This window comes from Myxocyprinus asiaticus, chromosome 1 (assembly GCF_019703515.2).
Source record: "Myxocyprinus asiaticus isolate MX2 ecotype Aquarium Trade chromosome 1, UBuf_Myxa_2, whole genome shotgun sequence".
NCBI classification, from domain to species: Eukaryota; Metazoa; Chordata; class Actinopteri; order Cypriniformes; family Catostomidae; genus Myxocyprinus; species Myxocyprinus asiaticus.
Genome location: NC_059344.1, coordinates 4,543,931 through 4,558,060, shown reverse-complemented (window position 1 = coordinate 4,558,060; position 14,130 = coordinate 4,543,931). Strand labels below are relative to the sequence as shown.

Sequence of the window (14,130 nt, the reverse complement as noted above, 5' to 3'; positions counted from 1 at the left end):
TATTCTTTAAAATAATTGAACCGACTCATTCTGAGCCTTTATCACAAACACATTCAAAACATCTAATAGTGCAGAAAGCTTTCTCCAATGGAATGTTCTAAACCTCATCTGTTTCTCATTAAAACACCAAACAGCTACACAGTACTTTTCACTATGACAGTCATCTCCAGCACAACCTGGTCTGAAGTCTGAGTACTCTGATTTTGACTCCAAAGACATTATGGGTGTCTCATTTCCAAAGTTGCCTCTGCTGTATATGTGAGCATATTTTGCTGATAGTTAACTTGCTGATAGTTTGCTTGCTAGCTGTTTAGAATATTTGAATGTCTATGCTTCAAAATATGTCATATATATATATATATATTTTAAAGTAAGAAAATAGTATTTCAGACAAAATTTACCAACTTGCTAAAATGTGTTAGCTACCTAAGTGTTAGCTCTAGTAGTTTTCTTGCTAACTGATTTAAAATATAATTTAAAATATCTGAATGTCGGTGCTTCAGAATGTATCTGTCAAAAATGTGTAAAAGTAAAAAAATAAGTCAAAATTCCACTGGAAATGCATATGGGTCATTTTGACCCACTATATGCAGTCTTGGGGTAGTGACAGAAAAGTGTTGTTTTGATCAAGAAAAATGAAAATGACATTGGTGAGGGTCACAAACATAATTTTTGAGGCTTTCATGAAAGATCAAGGAAATACATATTTTTATTGATAAAATCTTCCAAACACCAGACCCCTTAAGGTCTGATGACCCACTTTTTGCATTCTAGGGTTAATTAAGCTCTTTCATGAAGAGGCAACTGAGATTCGTCCTCCGCCACCCGGATTGAGGCGAGTCACTAGAACGCATTGGGAATTGGGCATTCCAAATTGAGGAGAAAATAAATAAATAAATATGTAAATAATAATATTAATAATTATTATTATTATTATTGCTGTTTATATTATTATTGTTATTTTTATTATTGCTGTTAATATTATAAATATTATGTTGTAAATATTTTCCATAATAATACATTAACTTAATAATAACTTATAATTGGGTTCCAGATAATAATGATAAATAATGATGTTTTTGTCCATTAAAAATAGGACAAAAACAGGTACACAGTGAACAAATACAATACATTTCTTATTTCTTAACTCAAGTGTGGAAACTCTTTCTTGAACAGTATTTCTATTGGCAGTAGAGCATGTTTGTCCATGACTTAAACTGTTCAAAAGAAAACACTCAGTAGATTTATTAATTTTTTGTTAATCACATCGCAGTTCAAATTGCAATCAAAATATTGCTTCAAAATAATCGCTATTAGAGTTTTATTGTCCAAATCGTTCAGCCCTACTAAACACACACACTCAAATATATATATATATATATAAAACAAATCTATATTAGCCAGTTTAAAGGATTTCAAAATGAATTGTGTAATTGTGTAAATTAAATGAATACAACGTGAAATACGTAGATTTTTTTTTTAATTATTTTAACGATTTTATGGAATTTTGTTATGAAATTGAAATGTGTAAATCCTAAAAGGATGTTTTGACTGCACAATTTTTTTCTCACAAAAATTATTAGAATTATGTTTACTTCAATATGTTTAGATTATCATAGGTTTAGAAATGTAACAATAAAAATTCATTTTAAGATTTTAAGATTAAAAATTGGGGTCTGGGGCCCAGTATGTAGAAGAATTTTGTTAAAATATCAAAAATAAATAAATAAAGAAGGTATGATAAAAGGTTTCCAAAAGGGTGTTAATGTGACCCCAAAAGTTGAAATCTGTTCAATAAAAATCAATCCCTGGGACATAAATCACCCTGATACACTGAAACCTTCAAGCTGTACGTTCAACGGTTGAGCTACGATTTACTGACGGTTCTGAGCTTTTCTACAATCATAAATGTAGTAGATTTTGTAATGTCATCAGGGACATACAGGCCCAAACCGACGGCTCAGTTACCTCTATCTCTGTAGATTACACACTCTTTAGTATCAACAGATTTGGCCCCTTGCAGGAAATTAATTGGAATGAGATTATATTTCTAAACTAATCTGTTTAAGTGTTTGGATCGCTGCAGTCAGGGCTTGGGTTTAATCCGTTTCACCGTAGCGAGAGGGCTTGGAAAGAAAGCAATCTTTTTGTCGAGATGCTGCTCGGCTGGTCCTAAATGGAGGAAAATACCGTTATTATTAGTTTTGTGTGCGCAGACGCCATAAATCAAGATGACACAAATTGACAATATCTGGTTAAACTTAGCATCGGGAGGGAATCCGCTCAGATCGTAATAAATATAAGCTCATCATTATGTCTTGGCGGCCTCCGGCCCCTTTGACCAGCTGTCATTAATAAGCTCACTCTTATTTATCAAAATTTTAAATGCTGACTTTGCCGAAATTACATTTTTGTGCGTAATGTCAGGGTTATATCATGGAGGCTGTATGCACAGATACATGCTTAAAGGGATAGCTCACCCATACAATTAAATCATGTCATTCCAAACCTGTTTTTGTTTTTTTTCTTCCATGGAACACAAAAGGAGATTTTAGAGATGTTTTCTAAAGCCATATGATGATATGACCAAAATTTAAATGTGCACTCCAAAATTCTGGAGCCGCCAATGAGTGAACTATTTAATCAATATATTTAAAATAATCGCTGCATAATTAACTTCCATATGTTATTTAAAAATAATATTTTCTATATAAATATAGTCAAGAACAACGTGCATCAAGCTATTTAATGACATAACAAAAAGTAATGTGAAGAAGAAGTGCCCTGACTGTCTTTCTCTGTTAAAGCCTTGTCATTTCTTTCACTGGAGTCTTAGGGGTTACTTTTGTGCTCCCTTTATGTGGATTTTAGAGCTTCAAAATTTTGGCACCCATTTACTTGCATTGTATGGACCTACAAAGCTGAAATATTCTTCTAAAAATCTTAATAAGTCCTCTGCAGAAGAAAAGAAAGTCATGCACATCTGATTCCAGGAGGGTGAGTAAATCATGAAAGAATTAAATCTTTTGGGTGAACTGTCCCTTTAAGCTCAAATTACACAATACAGTTTTTATATAAAATAAGCACATTTATTGTTACCTTTAGTCCGGTAAAAAGCACATTTGAATATTTATGAAAAGGCTGCCATGTGTCATTCATTAGAGGCATCATCTGCTGGAATAAACATGACAGTTCCATAACAATGGCAAGTATAGCCTATAGGTGGCCTCGGTGTTCCTTAATGTTGCTTGGTCTCTGTTACTCAACATAATTTTTTTGATATTATCACAAGTAAGCATTTACATATATACAGTATTTAGATATTATAAATACGCACACTGTGAGTGTGTGTGTGTGTGTGATGTGTTAATTGTGTTGTGTTTGTGTTCTGTGTTGTGGCTCAATCACAGTCTCAGCCATTCATCTCCATTCATTTCTATCTGTCTTTGTATTTGTGTTTGTATTCTTTGTGTTTGTGGGGGTGCATGTGTGTGGGTGAATGGGTGGTTAGGTGGATGGTATAGGTGGGTGAGTGTGTGGACAGGTATAGGAATGGGTGTGTTCTGCACTGTGGCAGTGTTATAGTCTCATCAATTAATTTCTAAATGTGTAATCTGCCTTTTGACTCTTTATTATAGTCACACCCATTCATTTTACCATTTATTTTAAGGGTCGGTCAAATTTGACAGTGAACAACAGTACAAGTGTGTACAAGTCCCAAAGTTTGACACCTTTTCGATGAACAATACGATAAAAAAAAATAATAATAATAAAAATAAAAATAAATCAAAACGGTCAACAGTGATCAGAACTTATAGCTTAAGGTGGATTGCAGGTCTTGGCTGTTTAAAACTGGTCTCCTAGCCTTATCAAGCTGATCTCTTCGCTGTCAGTTTTGGTGCCCAAAACTCCTTTTAAACCATTAATCCAGACTAGCCTGACCAGTGGAAACCTACTTGGTGGACCACCTTAGGTTGGTTTAAGCAGTTTTGGGGTTTTATGTCTGTCTGTCGCTGTAATTTCTACTCAACAGCACATGCATAATATATCATCTAATATTTGTCATGTGCCCAGCGGTAAGGCCAGAGAATTACTTTACACGAGTCCACAGATGTGAATGTTTGACCAACTCATTACAAGTGCTCAGCCCTGTTTAACTTACCGTGGTCTTGCATTGTTCTTGCAGTAACAAACCTTTTTGGCCTGAAAGAGAACGCAGACGATAGAAGAAATCTGTGCAAATGTTTGTTGCACACCTCTAGTGAAAACACTGAGAATGCAAAACATACTTACATTGCGTAATGAAACTCAAAAATGCACAAACTTGAGCTTGCTTAGCTAGAAATGTTTGTGTTCGCTGCAACCTAGTCTTATAGTATCACGTTACTATACCAACATTTTTGGTAAATTATTTTTACGTGGCTCGCTGTAGAGGTGCTATAACAACGACTTTTATTAACTTTCACACAAATGACAAGTAAAATGTCAGATTTTCAGTTTATAAACACTTAATTTTCACTCTGTTCCTCATGCAATGCTAGCTTAGACATCTAAGCACTTTTACTAGTGCATGACTTGTAAGGCGATACATCTGAACTTTTTCTTAAATAACCAACCACATTTTAAAGCATATTCGAGCGTGATCAAGTTGCACGGTATATCAACTCATTTGGTACTAGTCCTGGGTAGGGTTGCACCAGCTTTCCGCAAGGTCTCATGTAAGTTGGGATGTAAAGTTCACACTAAGGGCTTAGTAACTACTAGATAGTTTGTAACTAAGTCAGTGCTTAATTTGGTTGCACCACCTGTTCTTAAGGCAAGACTTGGCTAGTAGGTCGTAAGCACATTTACATTTATGTATTTGGCAGACACTTTTATCCAAAGCGACTTACAGTGCACTTATTACAGGGATAATCCCCCTGGAGCAACCTGAGTTAAGTGCCTTGCTCAAGGACACAATGGTGATGGCTGTGGGAATTGAACCAGCAACCTTCTGATTATCAGTTATGTGCTTTAGCTCACAACGCCACCACTACTATATATAGGAAGCTCTTTGTAAAGTAATGCGTAGTTGCATAATATGATGTTTACCTGTATTGATCCAATTAACAGCCTTCAAATTTGCACCCAGAACTGGTAAAAAGCCGTGAATTTTATACGCGAATTTTTGATAAATAGTATATTTGCCCTGTGTAAATAACAATATATAGGAACTGTATCTAAAATAAATAAGGGGTGATAAATAAATACTAATACAACAGGCTGGAAAAATAGACATTTATTCATTTTAATATCCTATATATATTTTGAATGTGTTGAAACTTGACACTGGGCGACACTCCCTGAAAACTGCACCATTAGAATGGTTTCATGCTGAAGAACTGCTTAAAAGTATAAACATGTGTAAATGTCAACATCATACTGTATGTCGAAAGGATTGAAGCCTGTAACGCAAAACACGACCTCATTGATGTCATAAAATATCAGTCTGCTTTTTTTATTCCAACTGTTACTCCTGGTCGGAGACTTCCGTAAATATTTAGTTCATACGTAGGGTTATGTTCTATATAAGTTTAATGGTGCAACGCTCACATATTTAGTAGTGTGTAAATTGTGACTTAGTGCCCATTTATGCCACAACTAGGCTAAGTTGTAACTTATGTATAGCTAGCGCAACTGGCCCCTGAAGAGCACATGCGTCAACACTTGTGGTTGCTTCAACAATTGCGTTTTACATCTCACATTGGATTTTTTGGACACTATCGGTTAAGTTTTGCAAAAATGTCACCATAGTCACATATATTACATAAGATCATGCTGGTTCATGTATTTGGGGGAATAGGTTTCGGGCTTTAGAGGTTCATATTCAGATACACATGAAGACAGGTGGTAACGTGGCATAATATTGTCATGAGGTGAAAAAGTTTGATGAAATAAGTCTTCTGTTGTGCTTTTGTTCACACCCTCATTTGTCTCTCTCTGTTCCTCTCTCTAGTTTTCTTGTGTCCAGGGCTATTACATGGCGTTTATCAGAGTGAGCATCTGTTTGAATCGGACCACCAGTCTGGTGCCTGGTGTAAAGACCCCCTGCAGGCATCTGATAAGATCTATTACATGCCCTGGACACCGTATCGCACGGACACCCTCACCGAGTACTCCAGCAAAGAGGACTTCATTGCAGGACGACCCACCACCACCTATAAACTCCCACATCGGGTGGATGGCACAGGCTTTGTAGTTTATGACGGGGCACTTTTCTTCAACAAGGAGCGTACACGGAACATTGTCAAGTTTGATTTGCGTACTCGTATCAAGAGTGGCGAGGCCATCATTGCTAGTGCAAACTATCATGATACGTCTCCGTATCGTTGGGGTGGGAAGTCAGATATTGATTTGGCAGTGGACGAGAATGGTCTTTGGGTGATTTATGCTACGGAACAAAACAACGGACGAATCGTGATCAGCCAGTTGAATCCATACACGCTGCGCGTGGAGGGAACGTGGGACACTGCCTATGACAAACGCTCCGCCTCCAATTCTTTCATGATCTGTGGAATCTTGTACGTTGTAAAGAGCGTTTATGAAGACGATGATAGCGAAGCCACCGGGAATAAAATCGACTACATTTACAACACGGAACTGAGCAAAGATGGCTACCTGGACATTCCTTTCCCAAACTCTTACCAGTATATCACTGCCGTGGATTATAATCCCAGAGATAATCTGCTCTATGTGTGGAATAACTACCATGTGGTCAAATATTCCCTGGATTTTGGAGTGTTAGACGGCAGGCCAGGTAAGAGCTAGAATGCTAACATTAGCAAACCAATTATTACCCAAGGGGTGCGTCTCAATCAGCTCCCTAGTTCAGCAGTCAGGGCACTGATCAGATTTTTAGGGCTGTCTCATTCGCAAAATAGTTCCAGTGCACTAAAGTGTTTGCACCCTAAAAATTCCCACAATGCAACAGAAAAACCAGGGAGTATCGCTGCTCAATATGTTCCCTTACTGGAAATGTCGTCATGTCTTCTGAAGTCTCTCAAGTCGTTAGAAGTAGAGCAGAGTTATAATAACACTGTACATTTGAAAATCTTCAAGGAAAATGAACAATAGTGTCATTTATACAGTGATGGTTCTGATTAATAACAGCTGCGCTTTAATGCACAAGCTCATTATTCTGCAGGTGATTGAGTCATAAGTGTCCAAATGTTCAGTGGATGAACACCCTTACCAGTGCCCGAATTCGTGTTCACAATATACTGATTCACGACATAGGGAGCTAGGGAGCTGATTGAGACATGGCATGTTTTCAAGAATTTTAGCCTGAACTACCCTAAGGTTTTCCTTTTAAACTCTCTTTTTTTTTCTGGAGAAATCTCACAAAACTCATCAAGAATCTGTCAAGATCAAGTTTCCTAAGTAGTTTTTAGTGTTGCTTTGCAGTTACAAGGGAATTGCTGGGTGCATCCAAGGATGTTCTCAGTGGTTACTTTCTGAATGAAGTCTGAATAAATCTCATGTCCAGGTCATATTTCAGCATTCTGAGGTGCTATTCTTCTCAACACAAAAGCGGGTATCTGAGTTACCGTAGACTTTGTCAGTTCAAACCAGTCTGGCCATTCTCTGTTGACCTTTCTCATCAAAAAGGCATTTGCGTCCACAGAACTGCCGCTCACTGGATGTTTTTTGGTTTTGGCACCATTCGGAGTCAATTCTAGAGACTGTTGTACGTTAAAATCCCAGGAGATCAGCAGTTACAGAAATACTCATACCAGCCCATCTGGCACCAACAATCATGTCACGGTCAAAATCACTGAGATATTTTTTTTTCCCCTTTCTGATGGTTGATGTGAACATTAACTAAAGCTCCTGACTCGTATCTGCACGATTTTATGCACTGCTGCCACACAATTGGCTGATTAGATAATCACATGGATGATTGTTGGTTTGAGTATTTCTGTAACTGCTGATCTCCTGGGATTTTCACACACAACAGTCTCTAGAATTTACTCAGAATGGTAAAATAAAGCCTATTTTATAAAACAAGATTTCATCCAAACCTTTAAATATATATATATATATAATTCTGCCAAGCAGTAGACCCTCAGCCTCACTTTAGGCTGTTTGCATGTTCAGATTATTCATAATAATATGATAATGTCAGAGCAGAACATTTGGAATGGACTCTTTAATTGGAAAGCACAGAGTGAAGTTAGTGGAGAGAAAGTTCATGGCTACTTGCTGAAAGTTGGAACGTCGACGTGTGGGTTGGTGGTAATTAGAATGCGAATGTTCCTCAATGTGTGGCATTAATTTCGGCATTTAATTAAAAGCTTTTTAAAGAAAGAAAACTTTCATAAACATCTTCACTAACACTGTGGGAAAAACACTATTACTGCTAGAGTAATTACGCAGAGTAAGAGACTCATTTGGGTCCTCACTGAGAAAAAAAACAAAACAAAATGATCAAAATCGATTAAAAACTCCTCTAATTGCCTTCCAGCATATTCTTTTTTCACAGTCAGTTTCATGCCAAAGTATCATAATTGTCACTGCATTTTTAGAATTGGTCTAAACAAAATATTTTCACATTCACAAGAAAATGTGAGTGGTTTGATGCGAGGGTGTTAAGGTTGGGTGCCATGGTGTCGCTATGTGATTGCCAAAGTGCTCTGAGAGGTTGCTAGGGCACTTCTGTGTGGTTGATAAGGAGATGTTTGTTGTTGCTAAGGCATTGCTAGGGGTATCTTGGTGGTTGCTTACTGGTCAAAGTCAAAAAGCCTCTTATGTCTCTATGATATGCTAGTCAAAAGGAATTTTTTGGCCCATTTTATCATTCAACAGAGTAAAAGCATAGTCAGATCACTTAGAAAAGTAACAACACACTTCTGGAGTGATGGAGTTACATGCTGATGTGTAATGTGTCAAATCACAGACAGCTCTAACTGTGTGAGTGTGTGCGTGTGTGTGTGTGCGTGTGTGCATGTGTGTGTGGTCACCTCTGAGGACACAGACACCTGCTGCATGTTTCTCCTGAAATTAGGTGACTCTTTCAATTTCTTTCTGTTCAAAGTCCGAGATTACCTTTTATCACTGATAAATGATGAAGAATTGATTTTGAACCCAGAGCAGTCAAATTCGTCATCAGTATGTTTACATAGACAGATTTTCATCATTTCTAATAAATTCAGTCTGGGCTGCAGATTTTGAATGCATTGTGTATATATGGTATGCACCCTAAATTCTGCAATCTGATATCAGAAAATATCAGTTTACATGCTATCATCGTAGTGAAAAGAATCCTGTAAGAGAATGCGACCGAGTGAGTGGACATACACCATGTCGTCAATGGACGATTATGTTGCATTTCAATGTAACAAAAAAATGCTAATTATGTACTGTTTTCTTCTTTTTTTTTTATGTGCTGTACAGCTACTTCAAACTGGAGCTGCAATATTATAAAAAAATTAAAAAAATCATAATTGTTCATGATTATAATGTCAATTAATAGAAGTTAAATTAAATACATGTGTTGTGTAACATTTCTTTTTTGTAACTTCAAACTAGGACTGCACGATTATAAACAAACAACAATCATAATTGTCGATTATTTCCCTTGAATTGTGATTATTAATGTAGATTTATACAAGATAATTAATTATAAAGTTTTATTTTTTGACATGCTGAACAGCTACTTTAAATGAGGGCTGCACGATTATGAAAAAAAATATCTGCATTAATTTCTGCGATTTAACGTTTTTTTATGTAACCTGTAAAAAAAAAATTACGCAATTAATTCAGTGTCCCTTTTTTATTTACTGAAACTTCACACGATATGAGAACAGTGTCCCTGAGTTTTTCCTGGCAGGCTACTCAGCCTTACAGGCTCCAATTTGAGTGGGAACACGGTTAGGGCCTGGACCAAGCCCATGCATCTTTGTACATTAGGCGAAGCTTCACGAATGTTTTTTCCCAAATTTCTATGGCTAACATTGGCATATTTCATTATTTTAGGAGGTACATGCTCAACTCGACTGCACATCCTTGCACAGAAACTGATTGTGTGGATCAGCGCATGCTTATTCATTACACACAACGCATGTCCCAAGCATAATAAACATGGGAGCTGGGGGCCTGGGTAGCTCAGTGGTAAAGACACTGGCTACCACCCCTGGAGTTCGCTAGTTCGAATCCCAGGGCGTGCTGAGTGACTCCAGCCAGGTCTCCTAAGCAACCAAATTGGCCCAGTTGCTAGGGAGGGTAGAGTCACATGAGGTAACCTCCTCGTGATCGCTATAGTGTGGTTCGTTCTCGGTGGGGCGCGTGGTGAGTTGAGCGTGGTTGCCGTGGCAACGCGCTCAACAAGCCATCTGATAAGATGCGCAGGTTGACGATCTCAGACGCGGAGGCAACTGGCATTCGTCCTCCGCCACTTGGACTGAGGCGAATCGCTATGCCACCACGAGGACTTAAAAGCACATTGGGAATTGGGCATTCCAAATTGGGAGAAAAAGGGGAAAAATCCCCCCCACCCCCCAAAAAAAAAAAATACACATGGGAGCTGATTTACTGTACGGAGAATGGATAGTTCACCAGCAGGCTTTGAACCAGGCATGCAAGAGATATGGGCAAACTGCCGTATCTCTTTACATCCCCCGAAAACGCTCACTCACTTTCATCCGAACCAGTGTCAAAAGCAAAACCGCCTGAGAGAGCATGTATACATACAAGTATACTGTGTCAAAGATTAATACCTGTAACAATGTGTCTAATTAACTGGATCTGCATAAAAAATAATAATAAAAAAAATTCTGCCAGTTCTTTGAGACAAAGTATAAAGTAAATATATTTATGATGATTTTTTACAGCATAGACCATTGAATAATTGAAAAATAATGCACACCCGAGGTGGTAATGTGGTCCCGTTACACCTCGGGTGTGCATTATTTTACAATAATTCAATGGGCCGGAGTCAGTTATTCCACTTATACCACGGTTACCACTCCTGTCGTTCAGGGTTTTATCTCGAGACATTTTCTGGTTTTCATCCCTAAAACGCTCTTGTGAGTGGAACTACTTTCTTCCGCCACTGATTCAGCGTCTTGCTTTTATACAGTCTGAGGCTTCATTGCTAGTTCGAAAACGTCACTTTAGTACTAGCAACGGAGGATTGCGAGGCTTGTGCTGCTTTACTGGAGCATTTACTGAAGTAACAAGGTAGTGCGTTTGTGCATGTGTGTGTGCGTTTGTGCATGAGTTTGTTTTTGAGTTACCGAAAGACAGAAACTCAGAAACTGAGAGATCGCTTCTGGGATTACCTTTTTATGTTCTTCAAAATTCTGCAGAATTTAATTAAACGGTCAATTATTATTATTGGTTATTATCAGAGCTAAGAGTTTTTGTATTTTTAAGGTGGTCGCGCATCGTACAAGAATCGCCATGCCGTGTCGCGGCTGGGACACGGCACAGGTTTCAAACACGGGGCACGTCGATACGGTTCAGGTAGCAGACAGTACACACAAAGTTACCAAGGTTTTCCCCTTGTTCAAGAATGAAGAATGCTAAAGTAAATAATCTATGTCCTTTAATAATGTTTTCGGTTGAATTTAATGGAAAATATGCGAGTTGTGCTCCATGGTGCGGCAGAAATTTGAGCAGCCTCTGGAGTCGTAGCTGGGCGCCGGTGTGTGTACCTTCATTGAAAACAGTTGTTTCAAATTTTAGAACGCGCCACGTCGTCCACCAGATGCTTTTGGTGTGCGACCCCCCCTTTAGGGTGCATGTAAAAGTGTCAGATGTGGAGATATGAATGAAATGGAGATGATAAATATTTAAGTCACTCGTTGTCTTTTTATCTTCTTTCCATCTTTCTGGTCCTCGTGTGGGGTGAGACCGCTTAATCTTGGACCCCCCTCCCGCCCTGTGCCATCTGTGAAGTGTGGCACACAGATGGCACGGGAATGTGTGAGTCTTGTGTCAACATTACACAGGTCAGTGAGAAAGACACTGAGTGTACATTGAGTTCAGAGAGCGAGAGAAAAAAATCATACAGGCTTGGAGCAACCTAAGGGTGAGTAAATAGTGACAAAAAATGTTATCTTCGGGTGAACTTTTCCTTTAAATAATAATTTTACTAAATAAATAAAAACAAGTACTGGATTAATAAGAATCACTATTGCTGTAATAATAATAATAATAATAATAATATTTAAACAAATTTCTTTTCTCCTAATTTTAGGACACATTTTATACACATTTTAGCTTTTAGGTTATTTAGTTAATTGTATATATAAAATGTGTATTGTATATACAGTACACTCTGTGTGTGAGAGTGCATGTGTTCCGTATATACAGCATTGAAGGGACAGTTTGACTGGGGGCTGGTTTTATCGCTGCACAGCTCCATTACTCAATTCTAAAAATCCCCTGGCTCAGGGCAAAATCCCCTGGCTCAGGGCACGAGTGTGTTTATCACACACCCCTCCCTGCTTGCCCACTCCAGCTTGAATTCCTCTATAGAGGCAGTCAGAGAAGTGATGCTCTGTGCTTACAATATCTGTCTCCTGCTCCAGTGGCTTTGTGTGTGTTGTGTTCACTACCATATCAGCATCATGTGTGTCTGTAGTGCGTTCTGGTTGTGCCAGTGTGTCCGAATAAACTGCATCCAGCCACCTAATAGTCCCATAGTCAGGACAGCAGACATCATGCAGATATCACATCAGCTGACAAAATCAGCCCTTGACTTAATTAACACTGTAATTATCAGAGTTGGGAAGGTTACTTTGGAAATGTAATAGGTTACAGATTACAAGTTACCCTATTTAAAATGGTAATTTCAATTACTTTATTAAAGTAATGTAACTGATTACATTTGATTACTTTTCAAAATTTCTAACGAATATTTTCAACTGTTAATCATTTTCAAACATTTAAACCAGTCAGGGTTAACCTTACAGTAGTACTCAACACTGATTACTGTCAGACTTTCAAAATCCTTCATCGCTTGAATTAAGATTATAATAATTTAATTTGAAAGCACAGCCACCACAAAATCAGACTTTAGCACCTCTTTTTACTTTGAGATCATTCTGAGGTTAAATACAGATTTAAAATCTAAAGACACTCAGAATTAAAATGGGTTAGTGGTAAAGTTGCTTTGGCCAGGGGAGTCTGTTGGTGCCCTGAATTTCACCACTCAGTGACCTTGTGAGTCATTAATGCAGGTTATGCTACAATGCTGAAATAACTGTAATATTAGATCTGACATGGTTACCAACCTTATTCAAGGAGGAAAAAAGTTAGCTATATATTTTCTGTCAAAGGGTTCATAAATAGCAGTGTGGCTAGTAAAGACGTCTTTAGCTAGCTAGCAGACTAGCTAATTTGTTATGAATAGAGATTAACATCGTTAAATAAACTACTGGACATGCACCAAGCAATACAGAGCTAAATTTCGTCTTGAATACACATTAGTAGCATGGTGTGTCAGGCGGGAGTAGGCAATGCCTTTCCTACTTTATTTAATGACTACTTACAGTTAACTGTAGGCTAAGTTACATACCTGCAGATGCTTCCTCAGGTTCGACACTGAAACCTTCGATGTCGATAGCATTTTAATAGTTGGCAAACATATTTTGCACTGAACTGTTATACTTGCGCCCTTCTCTGATTTCTGGCTGAAATGATTTTTACATTTCCAGCACTGGAACACATTTTTATCACTCGCCATGGTGGCAACTCTCAGACAGGTTGTAGCCTAAATCTTTCAGCGGCAATGTGGATTGATGTAATTTGTGGTGCACTGCAAATTCAAACAAGAGAACCAATCAAAAGCATCAGAATAGCATCGCTTTACTAAACGGCCTTTAAATGGCAGGAGGCATCGTGCACATCAAAAACAGGCAAAGCAACAAATTAATATTATTCAACATATCCTAGCTTTTTACAGAAAATATTCAGATGTAACCCCCATTGTAATCGTTAACATTTTCATAAGTAACTGTAATTTAATTACAAATTTTTTCTCAGTAACTTAAATTACATAATGCCATTACAAGTAACTAGTTACTTCTCAACACTGGTAATTATTAATCAGCAGATAACAAAATTACATTAAAATCTTCAAAATTA

The 14,130-nt window shown here is 37.7% G+C and overlaps 1 protein-coding gene across 1 annotated transcript in view; it reads left to right on the top strand.

Annotated features, from left to right (window-relative positions):
- Positions 1–14,130, top strand: part of LOC127442559 (adhesion G protein-coupled receptor L3-like) — a 332,967-nt gene that overhangs the window by 214,845 nt on the left and 103,992 nt on the right. The window contains exon 7 of the mRNA XM_051700690.1: positions 5,996–6,796. Coding sequence (XP_051556650.1) covers positions 5,996–6,796 — 801 coding nt within the window. The remainder of the gene's footprint in view (positions 1–5,995; positions 6,797–14,130) is intronic.